At 32.9% G+C, this 18,240-nt stretch overlaps 1 protein-coding gene across 1 annotated transcript in view; it reads left to right on the top strand.

The window, feature by feature from the left end:
- The window catches only part of LOC127732830 (uncharacterized), a 127,376-nt gene that overhangs the window by 46,876 nt on the left and 62,260 nt on the right, over nt 1-18,240 (top strand). Inside the window, exons 16-21 of the mRNA XM_052242010.1 lie at nt 3,138-3,464; nt 3,777-3,941; nt 4,670-4,711; nt 6,603-6,656; nt 12,947-13,054; nt 17,764-18,090. Of these exons, the coding sequence (XP_052097970.1) occupies nt 3,138-3,464; nt 3,777-3,941; nt 4,670-4,711; nt 6,603-6,656; nt 12,947-13,054; nt 17,764-18,090 (1,023 nt within the window). The remainder of the gene's footprint in view (nt 1-3,137; nt 3,465-3,776; nt 3,942-4,669; nt 4,712-6,602; nt 6,657-12,946; nt 13,055-17,763; nt 18,091-18,240) is intronic.

Below are 18,240 nucleotides of genomic sequence, written 5' to 3'. Positions count from 1 at the left end.
CCCCCGTCCCGTAACAATACTACTAGGTTTAAAGCTTTTACAGGAAAAGTAGAAAGATTGTTGATCTACTTAAATATATTTGATATGCACATAATATAATAATATTCATGTAATTTATAATTACTTTTTTTCTGATACTCTATATGTTAATTATAAATATTCGTTATATGCTGACAGTGTTGACCTCGTGGAATTGTTTACGAAAGATTTGCAAGGTTTCACTTTATTCGCTAGCAAAGTATCGTTTTAAAATTGAAACGATTCATATGCAAATGTTTTATATTTATATGCAGATCATGTTGTACTCAATGTGTTTGCTATTTAAACGTGTATGCATTTTTCGTTCTTGTAAAGTAGTTACTGCGGCTGAATTAAACTTTCAAATAAACATCTTAACATCCAAACCATGCGATAACCATAGGATAAACGAGTATCTTTACTATCACTTAACTTTTACTCTGTCAAATTACAGATGGTGAAAAATACGTTTCGTTATGGTATTAATTGTTTTTTTCATTTCTTCAATATATATATAGCATTATTTCAGTATGCTCTTTTTGACCGGGCCCGCATTGGTAGTGCGACATCTTGCAAAGTCTAACCGAATTATTTTGCTAAGAATTCCACTTAAACCGGTGCTCGAGGACGTGTTAAATTTGCAGTGAGGTGAGGGTTTTTGTGCTTCGTGTTGAAGCTAGGCACCACTGTGATTTTGAGATGAAGAACAGCAAAGCATGCGCTGTTTCTTTGTTTTTTGTGTGTTTTTTTCTTTACAAGTGCTGATTTTATGTCATGGATGGATATCCTTTATTTTTCTATAATATTGACGGAGATTGTCCCTCTGTTGTGTCGAGGTTGTAGCAGGTGTCCCCGTGCTTGAGGTGTATGCTCCTGGATTTTTAAAGTTATGTTGCATTTATTCTTAGATAACTTCTTTTATATGTGCCACATCATTCTTTCAAAGGCCAGTTTGTTTACAATTTTAATAAGACGCACATCACCTAGTCTTGGCCCCATCACTATCAATGTAATTTTTTTCAATTTCAAGCATTTATTTGGGCGCTCTCAATGTACCGTTTTTCTCCTTATTAGACCACACTGGTTATCGGAACTTTGGAAATACCAAATTAGTTACTTCATATCTAAGAAACAGTTAATATATGCCCTCCATTTAAAATTTACTCATACCTTTTTGTATTATTCAAAATTATCAGTAAAAAGCAGTTCTAGAAGGATCAGTAGGCCTTCGCCTAGCATTGATATCTAAATTACCAGAATATATTCAAATATATAGTTTGATATTTACACATATCTTAAATATGTATTACTTTCCGGACTGTTCCTGTTCACAGGGCCCGATTTGGTGATGTTTCAATGTCTACCCAAATTATTTTGCAGAGAATTAATTCAGCTCCAATCGGTGCTAGGGGCCGTTTAAAACTTGCAGGGAGGTGATAATTTTTTTTTAGCTCCATGTTTAAGGCTTAACTGTCACTTTGATATAAAAAAACAGCTGTTTCTTTGCTTTGTGTGTGATTTTTTGTGTCATGGATGGATATCCCATGTCTTCCGTTTTTCTATTATAATAGGTATAATGTTTAGACTAACCATATCCGAACTTTTCTGACTTGGTTCCATTAATATATCCACCAGAACTAGAAATTAAAGAAACAACAGTCACGGCTTCCTCCGCCTCATTTTTAGACTTCTACCTCGAATTTGACATACACAGTCATCTCAGTACCAGAATCTATGACAAACGAGACGATTTTAATTTTGAAATTATCAATTTCCCCCACCTTAGTAGCAATATACCAACTTCACCTGCATATGGGATATACATTTCCCAACTTATTCGGTATTCAAGAGCTTGCAGCTCCTACTCAGACTTTGTAAAACGTCACCAGTGTCTGAGCAGAAAGTTGATGAACCAGGGGTATGTCAAAGAACGTCTCGTTCTTTTTCTAAAAAAGTTCATCGGAAGGTACCAAGAACTTGTTGATAAATATTCCGTATCAACTTCACAAATAATACACGATGGTCTTGAAGTATAGATTTTGCGTACTGACGTTGTTTATCATCTTACTATCGTGTTATAGTATTCTTTTATTTATCTTTATTAATATTACTTTTACTGTTAAGTCTATTTTTTTGAGATATCCATTTGACGAGACTCTGTGCTTATGTATCCCGTCATACTTTGAACGACAAAATTATTTTAATTATTAATATTACTTTTACTTTTGAGTCTGTTTTTTGTGATATACATTTGACGTGAATCTGTACTTATGTATATCGTCATACATTGTACCACACAATTATTTTATTTTATTTATAAATATTACTTTTACTGTTAAGTCTGTTTTTTGTTATATCCATTTTACGTGACTCTGTATTTATGTATCCCCTCATACTTTGAACGATAAAATCATTTTATGTCTACCTGTGCGAATTTCAAACGCGCGATTTTACGCCAGTACTTAAAACCTTCCATCCTTTATGGGTGGATCTTACATAGATAAATAAAATCGTATAATATAAGCAAAACGAGGATTTTGAATTTGATGTATGCCTTTTTGTGCTTCTTCGTTACATTTGTTTGTTTTTATAGTGATTTAGATGATAACACAATGTTGACTGCTGTACCCCTTTTTTGACATTTTTACCTATTGTGTCTGTTTGTTTTGTTCACGCATCGTTGTCAATATAATGGAATTTGATGCGACTGTCATACAAATGAGAGGTTTAGCTAGCTATAAAACCAGGTTCAATCCACCAGTTACCACATAAGAAAATGTCTGTACCAAGTCAGGAATATAACAGTTGTTATACATTCGTTTGATGTGATTGTTTTTTTGATTTTGCCATTTGATTGGGGACTTTCCTTTTTGAATTTTCCTCGGAGTTCAGTATTTTGTGATTTTACTTTTTATTACTTCCTATAACAAAATAAATTATACTAAGGTAGAACGCATGGAATGATTAATCTTATTATTCCAAAAATCATTAACTTTCATTTTTAAACTTTAGAAAGCCTGATCATAAACGATAAAACAGCTCATATAAATGCATAATCAAATATGATATCAATTAGAAAATCAGTAATAAAATCTATAATAATGTAAATTTTCTTGCAGAAAGTGTCGATTTCTCTGTGATATGGACCTGGCATTACACACAAAAGAAACACTCATGGGATGTTGTTTCCATAGCAGATACTATTAATAGTAAAATACAGCATCTACGCGACTGGTTCCATGTAGAGTATGCAAAAATAGATATATCTGGGAGGCTAGCTCTTCAAACAACTACAGCTAGTCATACATTTAGCTCACTTTCATCACTTGAAATGGCAGTGAAATCCTTTCTAGAAAAATTCATTGAAGTGTGTGACTTTGAAAAATACATTGAAGAAGAGCAAATGATTAAACTCGATGTGACATGCCAGTTAAATGAGGATAATGGTACGTAATTACTACAATTAAAAAATGTACAGAAATAATGAATTTACTTTAGCTTACAGACGAAATATGCAACTTAAAGGACAATAGAAATCTTTAGAAGTATTCGAAAAAAAACAATTGCAGGATAATTCATATTATATATAGTAGCTTAGTTTTCGTAAACAATGTATTGATTTACTTTTATGAATGTGTTAAAGTCGATTTTAGTTATACTTAGTACTATACCTTGAACTATTACGTCTCCTTTCCCAGTAGATTTTATCGATTTACCATAATGCATTTTCATTTGATCGCTCTTTTTAAAATTGGTAGACGATAATCCCGAAATTAGGAGAGAAGAAATGGAAAAGCCAGTTGATACAATACTTACATGTGACGACTGTAAAAAAGATTTGATATGCCTTGTGTGCAAAACCAGTAAGAGCTTGATATCAAGATTGAATGATAAACTGCAAGAGCAAAGGAACACTATCATGAGTGAGTTTATGTGTATACAGTAATGTAAAAAGTACAGTAACCCATGCGTCAAAACGGAAATTCAATTTGGTTTTTATTAATTAGAATAATTTCAATAATATTGAAATAATTTCTCATCAAATACATCTAAGTAAAAAGTTTAATATAATATTGTGCCTTAAATATGTTTAATTGTGCTAATAGCTTCATACCTTGAGCGTACAAAGTAAGTAATGTATGCGCTCTCATCAATGAATTTCAATTCATTTAGCCTAGTACACTAGTTACACATCAAAAACAAATGGTGTCTAGGTTTAAATCTTTCTATGGTATTATACTATTTATGCACACATTTCAAATTATCAGATGTAAACATCAACATAACGGCATTTCCCTTTAAAAATATAGTACTCAGTTTAGTTGTTATTATTCAGAATGTTGATAAGCTGTATTGCGTATTATTTACAGGCTGGTAGGTATTTTAATCGTATACTTAACAGAGTACTCCTATTTTGAAAATGTTCATTCCATGAAGGCATGTTGTGCCATGATCTGATATTATTGAAAAACAATGTATTGTATTATTGACATTTTTTACCCTTTTAAAGGCTTTCAATTGAGCCTGTTTTTATCAAAGAATGCGATAGTAATGAGCGATATACATTGGATGGAACTAATGTAGTGCATGTTTGCATTTAGATGTTGTTACGTTTACAATTTCATATTACTATTTTTTCATTTACATGAAGGATTACAAAGACGCATGTCGACATTTGGAGAATGGAATGAAGGTAAATTTCTTAATTTATTTTAAAGTAATTTGAAGGCATCATATGATAATCGTTTGTTGTCAGTTGTTTCTAAAGAATTTGTTCTGTAACTCGATTCTTCAAATGATAAATCATCAAATAAATCGAAGTAAAACGTTTAATATCATACTGTTGTCCCCAAAATATGTGTATATATGAAACTGTTTCATTCATTTCATGTTTAAAATTGAGAATGGAAATGGGGAATGTGTCAAAGAGACAACAACCCGACCTTAGAGCAGACAACAGCCGAAAGCCACCAATGGGTCTTCAATGTAGCGAGAAACTCCCGCACCCGAAGGCGTCCTTCAGCTGGTCCCTAAACAAATATGTATACTAGTTCAGTGATAATGGACGTCATATTAAACTCCAAATTATACATAGGAAACTAAAATTAAAAATGATACAAGACTAACAAAAGCCAGAGGCTCCTGACTTGGGACAGGCGCAAAAATGCGGCGGGGTTAAACATGTTTTTTGAGATTTCAACCATCCCCCTATACCTCTAGCCAATGTAGAAAAAACAAACGCACAACCGTACGTACAGTAAAACTCAGTATAAGAGAAGTCCGAGTCCGATGTCAGAATAGGAAACAAAAGAAAGTAAACAAAATGACAATATTACATAAATAACAACAGACTACTAGCAGTTACTAACATGCCAGCTCCAGACCTCAATTAAACTGATTAAAAGATTATGTCTTCATCATATGAATATCAGGCACAATCCCTCCTGTTAGGGGTTTAGTATTATACCGTCATAAAATATATGATAAGAACATAACCCGTGTCATGCCAACAACTGGTTTTAGAATAAATGTGTTAATTCCGATGCAAAGACCCTATAAGTGAATTAATATTAAAGCCAAAATATGCAATCTTTAATGACCTGACAACAGTATCGTAACTATATCCCTTCTTAATAAGTCTGTTTAAAGGTTTAGTTAGCTTTTGAGGTGAATACTGACATGTTTGTGCTTTGTAAAGAATATTACCATAAAAGATTGGATGTGAAATACCCGAACGTATAAGATATCTGCATGTTGAGTTATATTTACGAATGATGTCCTTATACCGATGATAAAATTTAGTAAATGTTTTGACTAGTTTATGATATCGAAAACCCTGTTGTAATAATTTTCAGTAATACATAAATTTCTCTCGCTAAAATCTAATACGTTGTTACATACACGAGCGAATCGTACAAGTTGAGATATATAAACACCATAAGATGGTGACAAGGGAACGTCACCATCTAAAAATGGATAATTAACGATAGGAAATGAAAAATCATCTCTTTTATCATAAATTTTTGTATTAAGCTTCCCGTTAATGATATAGATATCAAGATCGAGGAAAGGACAGTGGTCATTGTTGGTATTAGCTTTATTTAAAGTAAGTTCAACAGGATAAATTTCTTTAGTATACACACTGAAGTCGTCATTATTGAGAGCCAATATATCATCCAAATATCTAAAAGTATTGTTAAATTTTTGTATCAGATGTTGTTTCGATGGGTCTTTGCTGATTTTAGTCATTAATTGTAACTCATAACAATACAAAAACAGGTCCGCAATAAGTGGTGCACAGTTAGTCCCTATTGGAATTCCGATAACTTGACGATATACGGAATCTCCAAAGCGAACAAAAATGTTATCAAGTAAAAATTCAAGGGCAGATATAGTATCAAAGCATGTCCAATTGCCTTTATTCTCAAATCTTAAGCTTATAAGAAAATCTTTGTATGCAATATTAAATACACTCGGCAATGTGCTTTAATTAATTAAGTCGCGTCCAATTTTTGTTCAGTAATAAATTTATATTTTAAAATATATTATCTGAAAAAAATGAGTTATATAATGTATAATTTCAGGTTTTGCTGATGATGTCTTTTCATCGGACGACGAAACAGAGGATTTGGATTTTGGTAAATATGCTGCAAGAAATCTTTGCCTATTCATTATTCAACAAACATTTTTTTCATTATAAAAAAAAAGTATATAAAGTGTTTTTAAATCACAGTAAACTTTGACAAAATGAATAAAAATCACAAAAGAGATAATTAACAGTGCCAAGGTCACTAATAATAAACTAAAGATTGAATTGCTAAAATCAAATTAAAACAACAGAGGATTACCTGAAATTGTTAATTAAGAGAATGTGAACTTGTTTAGATTCATTCAGCCTTCGTGGTACCGGTGGTAGTTCAAAACATGTACATACGAAACAATCTGAAAAAGAGTATAAACGAAATAAATGATGATAAAATCTGGATTTTACAATTACAAATTATGTTTAAACAGATATTCTATAATGGTCATAACAATCTCGAAGGCGTCCATAAAGACTGCAAGTATGTAGTTGATGCTTTAAATCAAAGATATTCCTGCGAAAAACGTGTATTTCAATAGCAAAACTGTGTCAGTGAAGTCTTAATATGTAGCATTCAATTTGGTACAGCTGGAAGATTTATACTCAATTGTAAGGTTGCGTTTGCTTTTTGTTACCAAATCCTGAAATTTCATTAAAAGACAACCATAATTGGAAGCCATTTCGTTTTTCGTAATGATTTTTTTCGAAACCTTTATGGTTAATATTTTATTACTGATGTCCCGTAGGTGTCTGTTTAGATCTTGTAGTCATACGGTTTAATTTTGTAGTCCATTTTTTTTTAAACAATCTGCAATCAATTCCATCACCATGCCTAATATATCATGTACTGTGTTACAACTCTAGATTCTACTGACGTGAAAATGTAACACTAGACCACCGAAAGTTGAATTATTAGTTCAGTGTAGGTGGCCGAGTTATCTAGAGCGATGGACACAGTGCAGGTGGTGTTGTCTCGATATCCCAATAGGATGAGTTCGAATCCTGGCAAGGGAAGAACAAAAATTTGCTTCCGAAAATTTGCAGATTCAATATTGTTGTGCTGATATTTAGAGTAGTTATATAAGAATTTAGACTTGTTTATATTTGTTCGTTTGGGCTTGTATTATATTTGCTTTCGGATGTATATAATCCATTCATCTATATTCAAGAGTCTATCCTAAATTGAGGTAAATTATGTTGCCTTCATAATACCGTTTCGATTCCTAACATCACTGAAGAGACATTAATTGTCGAAATCCGGATATGATGTATCAAGTTTTGCAACTCATGTGTGCGGGCTTGTATTATATTTGCCTTCGGGTTTATGTAATCCGTTCATCCTATTTCAACTCTTCAAAATTCAAGAGTCTATCTTAAATTGAGGTAAATTTATATGGTCTTCCAAATACCGTTTCGATTCCTAACATCACTCAAGAGAAATTAATTGTTGAAATCCGGATATGGTGTACAAATTTTTGCACATTATGTTTCCGGTATACCATCTTTATCTGGTGATCCGTTTTTTTTTGGCAATCGCCATGGCAGTCAGCAGGCTTTAAGGTTGCATTTTATAAATACAGCTGTTTCTTAAACCACGCCTCTTTTAAGGAATGTATAATATTCATAGATACATTATGTTGTATACGTACTTATTCCCAGATATGATCTCTATGTTTCATCTCATAGAGACATAACTTGGGAATGTTACCAGTATAAATAAAAAAAATATAGCGGCAGCCTTGAATTCTGAAAGAGACCAAAAGTAAAGGTAGGGGTAGTTCAGAATTTAAGTACAAGTTTAAACTCTAATAAGTTCGGGGCATATAAATGTTGAAAATATGCCGCACAGCCCTATAATTTGACCTTTGAAAAAAAAAATCGAAACTTCATAGTAAAAGTTGTACAGGTTCAGCCGTAAAAGGAGTTTCATGGGAAATTGCATTGTCAATATTTACAGAAATGAAACCTATATTGGATGAAAAAAGGGAACTTACAGAATTTCGCAAAATCTGGTTATCTCAGAGATTTTAATGAAATCAACTCACATATGAAGTTTTATAAATATTTCATGAAGATTGGGAAAATCCTGGGCCTTAACTATGATGACTCAGCATAAATTCACAGTTTAGGGTATGCATAGTTTACTTAAATAGATATAAGAAGATGTGGTATGAGTTTCAATGAGACAACTCTCCATCCAAGTCACAATTTGTAAAAGTAAACCATTATAGGTCAAAGTACGGTCTTCAACACGGAGCCTTGGCTCACACCGAACAGCAAGCTATAAAGGGCCCAAAAAAAGACTAGTGTAAACCATTCAAACGGGAAAACCAACGGTCTTATCTATTGAAAAACGAGAAACGAGAAACACTTATGAACCACATCAACAAACGACAACTAATGAACATCAGATTCCTGACTTAGGACAGGTACAAACGAATGCAGCGGGTTTAAACGTTTTAATAGGTACCAACCTTCACCCTTATCTGAAAAAATGTCGTAACATCACAACAAAGAAAGACACACTATAAAATATCAATTGAATTGGCTTAACTCAATCAAAAGACATATTACCACAAGTGAACATACACTGAACTAATAAATTTGATATATGATAAAATGTAAATACAAAATCAAAAAAATAAGGGGTGAATCAATAAAGGCAACAGTAGTTTACCGCTGTGAGATGTTAAACAATTTAAAAAAAAACAACAATAACCTCGAACAAAAAGCCGCCATATACAATAATATACACAGGTAAATAATTTTGTGGTTAGGTATAGAGTTCAAATGGAGAATGAAAATATTTTTTACAAAATAAATAATTTTGTTGTTTTTAGTACGAAGAAGTGAAAAATTATAGTTATACCAATCGCCAATGGCAGTCAGCAGGGTTTAAGAACAATCGTTGTTCGACCTGTTAGTCAAATGCGTTTTGTTGAAATATACTTTTTCACTTTTTTGGTCTTTTGGAAAATGGTGTTTGTGCTGTATTTAGACCCTTCTACCAACAAATTTGTTTTGCATGCACACGTATAAAACTTGCGACATTAGTTGTCGAAATCCGGATATGGTGTACAAATTTTTGCACCTCATGTTTGAGGTATACCATTTTCAGCAAGTTTATTGTTTTCTGTTTGGTATTAAATTAATATTAAAGATCCATTTGTTACATCTTGTGATTCGTTTATTTGGCAATCGCCAATGGCAGTCAGCAGGGTTTAAGAACATCCGTTGTTCGACCTGAAGGCAAATGCGTTTTGTTTAAATATACCTTTTCACTTTTTTTGGTCTTTTGGAAAATGTTGTTTGTGCTGTATTTAGACCCCTCTACCAAGAAATTTGTTTCGTATGCACACGTATAAAAATTGCGGTTTTTATCCAACGCAATCATAGGTTTGAACTTTGTTTTTAATTTAGACTTATTTATATTTTTTCGTTTGGGCTTGTATTATATTTGCCTTCGGGTTTATATGATCCGTTCATCCTATTTCGACTCTTCAAAATTCAAGAGTCTATCCTAAATTGAGGTAAACTATATGGCCTTCCAAATACCGTTTCGATTTCTAACATCACTGAAGAGATATTAATTGTCGAAATCCGGATATGGTGTACAAATTTTTGCACCTCATGTTTGAGGTATACCATTTTCAGCAAGTTTATTGTTTTCTGTTTGGTATTAAATTAATATTAAAGATCCATTTGTTACATCTTGTGATGCGTTTATTTGGCAATCGCCAATGGCAGTCAGCAGGGTTTAAGAACATCCGTTGTTCGACCTGTTTGTCAAATGCGTTTTGTTAAGATATACATTTTCACTTTTTTGGTCTTTTGGAAAATGTTGTTTGTGCTGTATTTAGACCCCTCTACCAAGAAATTTGTTTTGCATGCACACGTATAAAAATTGCGGTTTTTATCCAACGCAATCATAGGTTTGAACGTTGTTTTCAATTTAGACTTATTTATATGTTTTCGTTTGGGCTTGTATTATATTTGCCTTCGGGTTTATATGATCCGTTCATCCTATTTCGACTCTTCAAAATTCAAGAGTCTATCCTAAATTGAGGTAAATTATATGGCCTTCCAAATACCGTTTCGATTTCTAACATCACTGAAGAGACATTAATTGTCGAAATCCGGATATGGTGTACAAATTTTTGCACCTCATGTTTGCGGTATACCATTTTCAGCAAGTTTATTGTTTTCTGTTTGGTATTAAATTAATATTAAAGATCCATTTGTTACATCTTGTGATGCGTTTATTTGGCAATCGCCAATGGCAGTCAGCAGGGTTTAAGAACATCCGTTGTTCGACCAGTTAGTCAAATGCGTTTTGTTTAAATATACCTTTTCACTTTTTTTGGTCTTTTGGAAAATGTTGTTTGTGCTGTATTTAGACCCCTCTACCAAGAAATTTGTTTTACATGCACACCTATAAAAATTGCAGTTTTTATCCAACGCAATCATAGGTTTGAACGTTGTTTTTAATTTAGATTTATTTATATTTTTCGTTTGGGCTTGTATTATATTTGCCTTCGGGTTTATATGATCCGTTCATCCTATTTCGACTCTTCAAAATTCAAGAGTCTATCCTAAATTGAGGTAAACTATATGGCCTTCCAAATACCGTTTCGATTTCTAACATCACTGAAGAGACATTAATTGTCGAAATCCGGGTATGGTGTATAAATTTTTGCACCCCATGCTCGCGGTATACCATCTTTTCCGCAAGTTTATTGTTTTCTGTTTGGTATTAAATTAATATTAAAGATCCATTTTGTAACATCTTGTGGCCCGTTTATTTGGCAATCGCCAATGGCAGTCAGCAGGGTTTAAGCACATCCGTCACCAAAAAAAATAAAATCATGAACAAAATGTTACCTTATATCTTTCATCAGTAAGATGTCAAATAAATCTTATCTTGACATGTGGTAGTCAAACTGATATAGTTATCTTGACGGTTTACAAATTATCACGAATCAATACGCTGGTAATTTTTTCAATATTGATGTTTGGGAGGAGGAATAAATTCTTGAAAGTGAGATGAATCCTCTGAGTTTTTTTGTTGGGTCAAACCAGTCACATTTTGCATGGAAATAATAAGGGAAATTAATCTTTTCCTGAGTATGTTGTAACAGATTATGATATATAAAATCATTTCAAATGTCTAATAAGAGCTAGTTAGGCCCTACTAGTGGTGTCATGCTGGTCATATGTATAATAGCCAAAAATTCAAAATATGTAACCTCTGCAAAATTACCGGCAAAAAATATCCAAAATGAATCCATAAAAAAAAGTTCCACATTTTCTATGTATATACATACGTTGTGCCAATTTGATAAGCGCCTAGGTTGGGAGTTTATTACTCAAAACGGGTACCCTCTTCTCCCGCTCGCCTGCAAGTCCAACCGCCCGCCAACGATATTTCATAATATGGTATGATAAGTCGGTTATGTATTGTGTACAACCCGTCCAAAAGTTCTGACACATCTTTAATTTAAATGTTCGTCACTATTGATTTCGAAACCGCAAATATTAAAAAAAAAAGTTGCTTAAATTTTTAAGGGTTGGCTAGAGATTTTTTTTTTCTCTTATCCATTACTACCTTTTCTCTGTTGTCCTTTCTGCTAAACGCTTGTCTCCTGTCAGTGTTCCAAAATATAAAAAAGAAGAAATATTATGGGGTATATCATTTTTATTCTTCACGGAATAATTATTATTGAATATTTGTTACATAAGGAATATTTATAATGAAATTATCTATGATGTTTTCAAAGGACGTTTGTTATCAGAAACACTTATACGTGAACGTCATTACTATGCAGTTTAAACACAAGATTCAGTTGACACACAAGTAATTTAAATTTTTAAATCACTTTTATGTTTTGATACGATACCCGCATTTAAAGTCTAATTTGTCAACCTCAACGTGGAGTATATACCTTTTTGTAACATGTCTATTAGAAGTGGGATGTCGCATGTTTAAATTCGGATTATAATTTTATTTGTCGTTGTCAATCTTCAAACTCTAGTTAAAATTTTTTCGTAGAAAAGGTCTTGCGCATAAGCACCTGCATCCTGTGAAAACAACTGTCAGCTATGTATTTGAACAGCACACGGTACGCCAAAGCTACTAACAATATATTATATACCAGCAGTAGTCATTTTATGGAAAGAAAATAACAGTATTGAGAAATGCTAATCCTTTGTACAATGTCATAATTACTACAACAACAACAACAACAACAACAGCAACTTCATGTGCAAGAGGATAGATAAATAATACATAATATATACTTTTGTGACAAATTGTAATTTGAGAAAAATTCAATATATGTTTTACAGAGCGGATATCAGTTCATCTAGAAAAAAATAAATTCAACTTGCAAATTAAAGGCCTTCCACACAGTTTATCAAACTCAATGGATAAAGAACACAACATGAATATTGAAGGTAAATAATTAACATTATATCAGTATACTTCTCAGTACATTAATTTCTGAAACATTAACAACGTCAGATAAGGCATTCAATGTATGTTTCGGAAATAATCTTCAAAGGATATTCTTGAAAACTGTTATTCATAAATAATTCACTGCTGCAATATTGCATACAATTTCTTTTTAACTGTATTTACGTTTGCAGCTCCTACACTTTTAGAATGTGGTTTTGGGAGCATGTTTTTTAAAATCTGTCGCATTTTTGGTGAAATTACTCCAAATGATGATTCGCATGGCTAGTGGTGCAAGTTCAGCATAAGATGTTTATTTTCTCGACGATTTTTTACCGTTATTCGATTCCCCGAATTTTTGTTTGTTACCTCAATTTGTAGCTTTTTCCCTTGACTTGATATGAGAGTTGAACAAGTTGTAACTACTGTTGTTAATGTATATACTGTTACGGTTTAGAGGGTTAGCTGTAAGATTGTACTTTTTCGGGCTACTCAGTAAACACTCTATTCTACTTTCGCGTTTGTCGTTTACTGCTAGCCAACGTGTATATAAGACATTTGATGACACTACATATACTTTTGTTGTTATTGTATGTAAATATTGTTAGTACTGTCACTGGGAATAATAATATAGAGTTCGTCTTCATTGTTTGACCAGGAGGGGGTCCATTGACTGAACGAATATTCCCACTTTCTGTCTATACTTATTCTATACGTTCCCGCTTTTTTACCTTGCTATTTTATTTACGTAAGGCCTGACTATTGTAACCGGGGCCCATACATGCTAAGAGTAAGCTTAGATAAGTCCCGTTTGCCCATTTCCCGACTCGACAGAATGTCAACATTCACAATTGCCGCCATTTGCATCACTATGTTTATTGACGTCAGTGACCTAATGACCTGAGATCAGCTTCAAATCAACACAAAGTAATTTGCCCGACATCACCATAGGGGCACGAGACTTTGGTGGGACAGAAGTATAAAAACGAGTGCACAACAGTCTTCAAAGAGACTGCGGCCCGCTACCAGGGCATTCACTCCTGATACAAATGAAATTACCAAAGCAAACCAAATGCGCCGCAGTCGATGCAACCCGTGAAACACATGAACCTTTGCTATTGTATGCATCCCCGATGGATAAATGACCCAAACCATGATTGACCTAGATGTTGTACTACGTTTACTTCGATGTTGACAAACGATTAACATACCAAAAAGGAGAGTCTACGTATATTTTACAACCTAGGTGCTTTGGTTGGTTTCCATGTGATTTATACTTGTAATAGATTTAGATATTTTGTAAATGTATTAAATTGTAAGCTAAAATAAATCTTGTTATCTGTCGACATGTAATAAGTAAGTCGATGTTAATAAGTTTCTGAGATACCATTTTTAGACCAGTGCCTTAGCTGTTTTGCGTGCTACGCCACCATTGCCTTGACCATTTTGCCAGCTACGTTACCAGTATAACTTATTTTGTAACTCGACACCAGGGTTGACAGATAGTAGAATTGACCAATAACATAGTCTCCAGTGTGTTTACCCGTAATAGTTCGTTTACTTATGAGACACAACCCCCGTCCCGTAACAATACTACTAGGTTTAAAGCTTTTACAGGAAAAGTAGAAAGATTGTTGATCTACTTAAATATATTTGATATGCACATAATATAATAATATTCATGTAATTTAGAATTACTTTTTTTCTGATACTCTATATGTTAATTATAAATATTCGTTATATGCTGACAGTGTTGACCTCGTGGAATTGTTTACGAAAGATTTGCAAGGTTTCACTTTATTCGCTAGCAAAGTATCGTTTTAAAATTGAAACGATTCATATGCAAATGTTTTATATTTATATGCAGATCATGTTGTACTCAATGTGTTTGCTATTTAAACGTGTATGCATTTTTCGTTCTTGTTAAGTAGTTACTGCGGCTGAATTAAACTTTCAAATAAACATCTTAACATCCAAACCATGCGATAACCATAGGATAAACGAGTATCTTTACTATCACTTAACTTTTACTCTGTCAAATTACAGATGGTGAAAAATACGTTTCGTTATGGTATTAATTGTTTTTTTCATTTCTTCAATATATATATAGCATTATTTCAGTATGCTCTTTTTGACCGGGCCCGCATTGGTAGTGCGACATCTTGCAAAGTCTAACCGAATTATTTTGCTAAGAATTCCACTTAAACCGGTGCTCGAGGACGTGTTAAATTTGCAGTGAGGTGAGGGTTTTTGTGCTTCGTGTTGAAGCTAGGCACCACTGTGATTTTGAGATGAAGAACAGCAAAGCATGCGCTGTTTCTTTGTTTTTTGTGTGTTTTTTTCTTTACAAGTGCTGATTTTATGTCATGGATGGATATCCTTTATTTTTCTATAATATTGACGGAGATTGTCCCTCTGTTGTGTCGAGGTTGTAGCAGGTGTCCCCGTGCTTGAGGTGTATGCTCCTGGATTTTTAAAGTTATGTTGCATTTATTCTTAGATAACTTCTTTTATATGTGCCACATCATTCTTTCAAAGGCCAGTTTGTTTACAATTTTAATAAGACGCACATCACCTAGTCTTGGCCCCATCACTATCAATGTAATTTTTTTCAATTTCAAGCATTTATTTGGGCGCTCTCAATGTACCGTTTTTCTCCTTATTAGACCACACTGGTTATCGGAACTTTGGAAATACCAAATTAGTTACTTCATATCTAAGAAACAGTTAATATATGCCCTCCATTTAAAATTTACTCATACCTTTTTGTATTATTCAAAATTATCAGTAAAAAGCAGTTCTAGAAGGATCAGTAGGCCTTCGCCTAGCATTGATATCTAAATTACCAGAATATATTCAAATATATAGTTTGATATTTACACATATCTTAAATATGTATTACTTTCCGGACTGTTCCTGTTCACAGGGCCCGATTTGGTGATGTTTCAATGTCTACCCAAATTATTTTGCAGAGAATTAATTCAGCTCCAATCGGTGCTAGGGGCCGTTTAAAACTTGCAGGGAGGTGATAATTTTTTTTTAGCTCCATGTTTAAGGCTTAACTGTCACTTTGATATAAAAAAACAGCTGTTTCTTTGCTTTGTGTGTGATTTTTTGTGTCATGGATGGATATCCCATGTCTTCCGTTTTTCTATTATAATAGGTATAATGTTTAGACTAACCATATCCGAACTTTTCTGACTTGGTTCCATTAATATATCCACCAGAACTAGAAATTAAAGAAACAACAGTCACGGCTTCCTCCGCCTCATTTTTAGACTTCTACCTCGAATTTGACATACACAGTCATCTCAGTACCAGAATCTATGACAAACGAGACGATTTTAATTTTGAAATTATCAATTTCCCCCACCTTAGTAGCAATATACCAACTTCACCTGCATATGGGATATACATTTCCCAACTTATTCGGTATTCAAGAGCTTGCAGCTCCTACTCAGACTTTGTAAAACGTCACCAGTGTCTGAGCAGAAAGTTGATGAACCAGGGGTATGTCAAAGAACGTCTCGTTCTTTTTCTAAAAAAGTTCATCGGAAGGTACCAAGAACTTGTTGATAAATATTCCGTATCAACTTCACAAATAATACACGATGGTCTTGAAGTATAGATTTTGCGTACTGACGTTGTTTATCATCTTACTATCGTGTTATAGTATTCTTTTATTTATCTTTATTAATATTACTTTTACTGTTAAGTCTATTTTTTTGAGATATCCATTTGACGAGACTCTGTGCTTATGTATCCCGTCATACTTTGAACGACAAAATTATTTTAATTATTAATATTACTTTTACTTTTGAGTCTGTTTTTTGTGATATACATTTGACGTGAATCTGTACTTATGTATATCGTCATACATTGTACCACACAATTATTTTATTTTATTTATAAATATTACTTTTACTGTTAAGTCTGTTTTTTGTTATATCCATTTTACGTGACTCTGTATTTATGTATCCCCTCATACTTTGAACGATAAAATCATTTTATGTCTACCTGTGCGAATTTCAAACGCGCGATTTTACGCCAGTACTTAAAACCTTCCATCCTTTATGGGTGGATCTTATATAGATAAATAAAATCGTATAATATAAGCAAAACGAGGATTTTGAATTTGATGTATGCCTTTTTGTGCTTCTTCGTTACATTTGTTTGTTTTTATAGTGATTTAGATGATAACACAATGTTGACTGCTGTACCCCTTTTTTGACATTTTTACCTATTGTGTCTGTTTGTTTTGTTCACGCATCGTTGTCAATATAATGGAATTTGATGCGACTGTCATACAAATGAGAGGTTTAGCTAGCTATAAAACCAGGTTCAATCCACCAGTTACCACATAAGAAAATGTCTGTACCAAGTCAGGAATATAACAGTTGTTATACATTCGTTTGATGTGATTGTTTTTTTGATTTTGCCATTTGATTGGGGACTTTCCTTTTTGAATTTTCCTCGGAGTTCAGTATTTTGTGATTTTACTTTTTATTACTTCCTATAACAAAATAAATTATACTAAGGTAGAACGCATGGAATGATTAATCTTATTATTCCAAAAATCATTAACTTTCATTTTTAAACTTTAGAAAGCCTGATCATAAACGATAAAACAGCTCATATAAATGCATAATCAAATATGATATCAATTAGAAAATCAGTAATAAAATCTATAATAATGTAAATTTTCTTGCAGAAAGTGTCGATTTCTCTGTGATATGGACCTGGCATTACACACAAAAGAAACACTCATGGGATGTTGTTTCCATAGCAGATACTATTAATAGTAAAATACAGCATCTACGCGACTGGTTCCATGTAGAGTATGCAAAAATAGATATATCTGGGAGGCTAGCTCTTCAAACAACTACAGCTAGTCATACATTTAGCTCACTTTCATCACTTGAAATGGCAGTGAAATCCTTTCTAGAAAAATTCATTGAAGTGTGTGACTTTGAAAAATACATTGAAGAAGAGCAAATGATTAAACTCGATGTGACATGCCAGTTAAATGAGGATAATGGTACGTAATTACTACAATTAAAAAATGTACAGAAATAATGAATTTACTTTAGCTTACAGACGAAATATGCAACTTAAAGGACAATAGAAATCTTTAGAAGTATTCGAAAAAAAACAATTGCAGGATAATTCATATTATATATAGTAGCTT

Source organism: Mytilus californianus, unplaced genomic scaffold, assembly GCF_021869535.1.
Source record: "Mytilus californianus isolate M0D057914Y unplaced genomic scaffold, xbMytCali1.0.p SCAF_29, whole genome shotgun sequence".
Taxonomy (NCBI): Eukaryota; Metazoa; Mollusca; class Bivalvia; order Mytilida; family Mytilidae; genus Mytilus; species Mytilus californianus.
The sequence above is the reverse complement of the archived record's forward strand: the minus strand, read 5'-3'. Positions and strand labels throughout refer to the sequence as shown.